Below are 6,495 nucleotides of genomic sequence, written 5' to 3' on the forward strand. Positions count from 1 at the left end.
TTAATTTCTTGGGTCTCCAGTCTGTTCCATTGGTCCACATGACTATTTTTGTGTCAGTACTACACTGTATTGATTATAACTACCTGATGAATCTTGAAATCTGACATTGTGATGCCTCCAGCTTTGTTTTTATTGTTTGATGGTTTTAGTTATTCAGGGTCTCTGGTATTCCCACTTAAAATATGGGATCGTTTTTTCTAGACATGGGAAGAATGTCCTTGGTATTTTGACTGGGAGTACACTGAATCAGTAAGTTGCTTTGGATAGTAGTGACATCTTAGCAATATTAATTCTTCAAATCCATGAACATAGAATCATTTTCCATTTTTGTGACTTCTGTTTCTTTCTGTGATGTGTTATAATTTTCACTGTATAGATCTTTCATGTCCTTGAGTATAATTATCCCAAGGTATATGAATTTTGGGGTAGCAATTGTGAATGGTACTGATCTTACAAACTCTTTCTCAGCCATGGCATTGTTTTTGTATACAAATGCTATTCATTTCTGTGCATTGGTTTTATTTTTTGCAACTTTGCCAAACTCACTTATGAGGCATTTGGTTCCTCTGCATACAGGATATATCATCTGCAAACAGGGATAATTTGACTTCCTTTCACATTTGTATCCATTTGCTTTGTTTTTGTTACCTAATGGCTTTTGTTAGAACTTCCAGAACTATATTGAATAGTAATGTAGCGAGTGGTCATCTTTGACTAGTTCTGGATCTTAGTGGAAATGCTTGCAGCTTTTCCCCATTCAGTATGATGCTGGTGTGGGTCTGTCATCTATCGCCTTGCTTGTGAAGTGGTATGTTCCTTCTATACCCAATTTAATCAAGACTTTTTATAACAAAAGGGTATTGGATTTTACCACATGCTTTCTCTGCATCTGTTGATATAATCATATGATTGTTATTCTTCAGTTTGTTAATGTGATGTATCATGTTTATTTATTTGCACATATTGAATCATCTCTGCATCCCAGGGATAAATACCACTAGTCCAGGTGGATGATCTTTTTGATATGTTGTTGGATTTGATCAGCTAGCCTTTTGTTGAGGATTTTGCATCTATGTTCATGAGGGATATGGTCTTTTTTTTAAAAGATTTTTATTTATTTATTTGAGAGGTAGAGTTACAGACAGTAAGTTGGAGAGACAGAGAGAAAGGTCTTCCTTCTGTTGGTTCACTCTCCAAATGGCCACGATGGCCTGACCGAAACTGCACCAATATGAAGCCAGGAGCCAGGAGCTTCTTCTGGATTTCCCTTGTAGGAGCAGGAGCCCAAGGACTTGGGCAATCTTCTACTGCTTTCCCAGGCCACAGCAGAGACCTGGATTGGAAGAGGAACAGCCGGGACTAGAACTGATGTCCATATGGGATGCTGGCACTGCAGGCGGAGGATTAACCTACTGTGCCACAGCACCAGCCCCAAGGGATATTGGTCTTTAGTTTTCTTTCTTTGTTGTATCTTTTCTTGTTTGGCAATTAAGGTGATGCTGGTCTCATAGAAGGAGTTTGGGAGGATTCAATCCCTTTCAATTCTTTTAAATACTTAAGAAGAATAGAAATTAGTTCTTCTTTAAAAGTTTGGTAGACAAGAGCTGAATTCTTTATTTAGAGGATAGTTAAGCTTATGATTACAAAGTATATTGAAAGTATGTGTCTGCAAAAATTAAAAGAAGAATAAGAAGGGGGAGGGAGGATGGGAGTGAAGGATGGTGGGAGGATATTATGGGCAGTATCATTATACTCTTAAAACTGTATATATAAAATGCATGACATTTGTTCCCTTTATATAAATTTTTTAAAGATTTTTTATTTGAAAGAGGTACAGAGAGAAGGAGAGGCAGAGAGAGAGAGAGAGAGAGAGATCTTCCATCTGCTGGCTACTCCCCAGTTGGCCACAACAGCCAGAGCTGCACAAATACAAAGCCAGGAGCCAGGGGCTTCTTCCAGGTCTCCCTTGTGGGAACAGAGCCCCAAGGATTTGGGCCATTCTGTACTGCTTTCCCAGACCATAGCAGAGAGCTGGATCAGAAGTAGAACAGCCGAGACTTGAACCAGCACTCATATGGGATGCTGGCACTGCAGGTGGCAGCTTTACTCACTTCGCCACAGTGCCGCCCCACCATATAATCTTAAAGATTGACTCTCTTTTGTTGGAAAAAAAAAAAAACAATTTTCTGATAAGAACTCCATTTCAAGTTACATGAGATAAGTAAAACTAAATAAATAACAGAAGAGAAACTAGAAAAAAGAAAGCATGAAGTGAAAATGCTCCATCTAATGTATATAATTCATGTCCAGTGAAATTTTATAAAGTAAAAATTTTAACATATATACCAAGAAGCAGTCTCTGAAGCTCCATTTATGTAAATATTTTAATCAGATGTTAACTTTACATAATGCTTTTAGGATTTAATGATCTTCATGTAAATTGTGTAACCTCTTACATGGGTAAACATCATTCATTTTCCTCAAGGGATTTTTATTACAAGACCTTGAAGTCAAGCTCAAAATTCATTTCTCCTTATAACCTGAGGTTTTTCTTTATTTCATGTCCTTTTCTACATCTCCATTCTTCTGACAGTTTTGAATTTTGTAAATCAAATAATAAAGAGATCTTTATTTTCTATTTTATTATTTTAAAAGATTTATTTATTTATTTGAAAGTCAGAGTTACACAGAGAAAGGAGAGGCAGAAAGAGAGAGAGGTCTTCCATCCAATGGTTCACTCCTCAATTGGCCGCAACGGCCAGAGCTGCGCCAATCTGAAGCCAGGAGCCAGGAGCTTCTTCCTGGTCTCCCATGCGGGTGCAGGGTTCCAAGGACTTGGGCCATGCTCCACTGCTTTCCCAGGCCATAGCAGAGAGCGGGATCAGATGCGGAGCAGCCGGGTCTCGAACCAGAGCCCATATGGGATGCAGGCAGTTCAGGCCAAGGCGTTAACCCACTGCACCACAGCGCCAGCCCTGGAAACCTTTGTTTTCAAGAGTTCTTCCTAATGCATTTCTATATTATCAAGCATGTTGTATTGTCATGGTTTGCCTTGACAGAGCAAGCAATAGATGAAATGCCCACCTACTTTAATGGCTGTCATCATAGTAATTATTTGAAAAGTCAGCATTTATTGAGTACTTCTTATATGCCAAGTATTGTTGTAAGTACCCTGTATGTGTTAAATGTTTTAATCCTCACAACATGTAGGAGGTAAGAAATCTTAAAATCCTGGTTTCACAGGTGACAAAACTGAGAAGCAGGTATGTTAAGTGGTTTACTTCAGTTCCATGCCTGGAAAGTGGAGGCCCAGAGATTTTAACTCCGATAGACTGTCTCCAGAGTCCTGTTTGTACTCTGCAGTACTTGCTCTCAGAAAAGCATTAGCCAGTGGAACTCACGGAAAGCAGGACAAGTGGACTGCTTAGTGCACAGTGCTGAGAAACCTTACAGAAGGGGAGAAGTCAATGGAAAACGTGTTCTGTCACTAATGAGACATTCTTCCAAGGGAAGAACGTTGAACTTTAAGAGACTTTTTTTCTGTGGTCAGAAATCAGTTGACTGACTCCCCATTGTAACTCCTGTGTTTAGTGTAGGCTTATTTCAAACAAGTAAGTTTGCTCGGTAGGCAACATTAATTTTTATTATATGCTACCTGCTATGATTTAGTGAAAGCTCTTTTATGTAAGCTAAACTTATAGGAATGTTGTTAGGTGCTTATTTTCCATGAAACCCTGTACACATGCTATATCCTATAAATCTCAGTCACTGTAAGAAGTTCGAAATTTCTTTTAAGAATCACTCTTAAATACCTAATCTGGTTCCTCCAAGCCCCCAAAAAGCAGTTAAAGCTTGGTAAGTGAGCTCTCTCGTACAGAAAAGCTGAATGATTTTCTCAGGCCAGGGAGAGTTGTTTTCCTTTGAATCCTGAAGAGCTTTGAGAATTGACATTCTGTATCACTCATTGTCTGAGTCATGTTTGGTTACCTATTGGGCTCTTTACCTGACACAGAGGTGTTCTTTTTTGGTCTTTTGTGGAATACATTTTGATAAGAGAACATAGCAGAAGATGTCACGTCTGAGGTGAAGGCTATCTTCATACCATTGTCATGCTCTATTAGCAAAGTAACTTTATAATCCTACCTGCCAACAATTAACATCTACAAATGGGAGGGATCATGACTCCAAATGTGCCTAAGTCTTAGAAATACTTTTTACTATATTTTTTCCTTTTACAAAAGGTCTCTCCCCACCATCTTTGAAAAGAAAAATCTACTTTAAACATGCTCTAATTATATAATCCAGATTTATCAATTTTTCGATCAATAAACCTGAGCATTTAAACTCACGGTAGGGGCAGTCATTTGGAGTAGAAGTTAAGACGCTTCTTGGGATGTCAGAGTGCCTGGGTTCCAGTCTCAACTTTACTCACAATTCCAGCTTCCTGCTAATACACACCCTCAGAGGCAGCAGTGACTCCAGCACACTGGTCCCTGCCACCCATATAGGGATCCCAGATTTATTTCTTGGCTCCCTGCTTTGGCCTGGCCCAGCCTGGGCTATTACATTGATTTGAGGAATGAGCTAGAAGATGGGAGATCTTTGATGTTTGTCTGTCTCTGTCCCTTAGGCTTTAAAAAAATAAAATAAAAAGTATCACATTATCATAAATTGATCAGTCTACATGGTGTGTTATTAGATGTGATGTAAGGAAAATAAATAAAGAACTGAACAAGAATAAAATAAACAACTATACTGGAAAATAATCTCGAATAAAAACTAGAGGAGATATTAGAAGCAATGGTGTGGGGCCGGCACTGTGGCGTAGCAGGTTAAGCTGCTGCCTGAAGTGCCAACATCCCATATGGAAGCTGGTTTGAGTCCCAGCTGCTCCACTCCTGATACAGCTCTCTGCTCTGGCCTGGGAAAGCAGTGGAGGATGGCCCAGGTCCTCAGGCCCTGCACCCACATGGGAGACCCAGAGGAAGTTCTGGCTCCTGGTTTTGGATCGGCGTAGGTCCGGCCATTGTGGCCAACTGGGGAGTGAGCCAGTGGATGGAAGACCTTTCTATCTCTCTGCTTCTCCTTCTCTTTGTGTGTAACTCTGACTTTCAAATAAATAAAATAAATCTTTAAAAAAAAAAGAAGCAATAGTGTTCCTGATCACAGCATTAAATTTTTTTAATTTACAGGCTCTCAACAGCATGCATCGCAGATTAATGGCAGTCAATATTTAGCCAATATTCATCAGAAACTATGTTCATTGGAATCTAGTGGACATTTCTAATATTTAAAGATGGCTTTGGTCTTACAAAATCTTGAAAAAACTAAAGTTAGTTGACAGGTGACTCAGTTCTAGTTCCTATCAGATTCTTAATGAGAGCAAATAAGAAAAAGCAAATGACAAAGTATTAGGAAATATGTATCTTGTGTAGCTATGGCACATATACAGATAAATAGATATAGATATTTACTTATAGATAGGTATCTGTCATATGACCAACTCAGATGTGTTTGATATGTGTGGGAGTGGGCAGGTTATAGCTCTCTTATTCATTTTTCAAACACAGTGCAAATGTAGATGGTATTACCATCATGTGAGATATAAATAAGCAAAAATCCCTCCTTTGCATATTTTTCAGATGCTTGAAACCATGTGTTTATATTTTGTTTGGAATATTGTTTGATGCACGTGAGTTTTCTTGCAACATGAAATGTTGCTGTAAAACAGTCCATTCATTCTTGCTTTCTACCTGCTGCTGTTGTTTCCCAGGTGTGTATAATTTTGCTGAATGATTTGAAGATGGGCATTATGATAGGAGTAGATTCCTCCTTCCTTTCAAAGGGAAAAAGATAGAAAGAAACAACAAACCAGAGTGAACCATATCTTGACGTTGCAGTTAGAGGTTCTGGGGCAAAAATCCACCTGGATTCTGACAATGGCTACAAGATTTAAATATCTGTAAAGCTACAAAACAGCCGCCTGATCTGTGCTCAGTTTACTAAATCCATTGCCTGTTGGTGGTATCAGGACTATTTAACATAGATTTGGTGAAGCTAGCCATGGCATTTATTTACTTGATAATGAGAAACCATACAGAAGTTAAATATGATTGAGTTCTGTCGTCTCACTCCATGTTAGTCTTTACAGGGCCACCTTAGTAACGAAGCATGCAGAGCCTGCTGGCACTGTTTCCAAAGTGCTCAGTGAGCCACGAGCAAATTCACAGTCACAGAGCAGGGTCAGTGGGTTTCCTGGGTACAGAAACCTCTGAATCTTGCACGCCACCACCAGGGGTCAGGGTCTAGGCAGGAGGCTAGGGCACTCTCCCAGAAAGGAAGTGTTGTATTACCCTGCGGGGAGGGGAGGGGAGGGGGGTGAGGGGAGCACACAAACCCAAATTCCTGTCTCCTCTTCTGGAGAGCAGCATATTGCAGACTGAGCAGGGTTTGAAGGGAAGATCTCAGCAATGCTCTGCCCCCGTAAAGGTATGT

The 6,495-nt window shown here is 39.7% G+C and overlaps 1 protein-coding gene across 5 annotated transcripts in view; it reads left to right on the forward strand.

Annotated features, from left to right (window-relative positions):
* The window catches only part of OXR1 (oxidation resistance 1), an 825,596-nt gene that overhangs the window by 655,672 nt on the left and 163,429 nt on the right, over nt 1-6,495 (forward strand). Inside the window, exon 1 of one of the 5 annotated variants that reach the window (XM_008255819.4) lies at nt 6,382-6,489. The exons of 3 other annotated variants lie outside the window; for them this stretch is intronic. In XM_008255819.4, the coding sequence (XP_008254041.1) occupies nt 6,471-6,489 (19 nt within the window). In that variant the 5' untranslated portion in view covers nt 6,382-6,470. Of the gene's footprint in view, nt 1-6,381; nt 6,490-6,495 lie in introns of those variants that run through there. One more of the 5 variants, XM_070075404.1, reaches the window with a different exon arrangement.

Source organism: Oryctolagus cuniculus, chromosome 6, assembly GCF_964237555.1.
Source record: "Oryctolagus cuniculus chromosome 6, mOryCun1.1, whole genome shotgun sequence".
Taxonomy (NCBI): Eukaryota; Metazoa; Chordata; class Mammalia; order Lagomorpha; family Leporidae; genus Oryctolagus; species Oryctolagus cuniculus.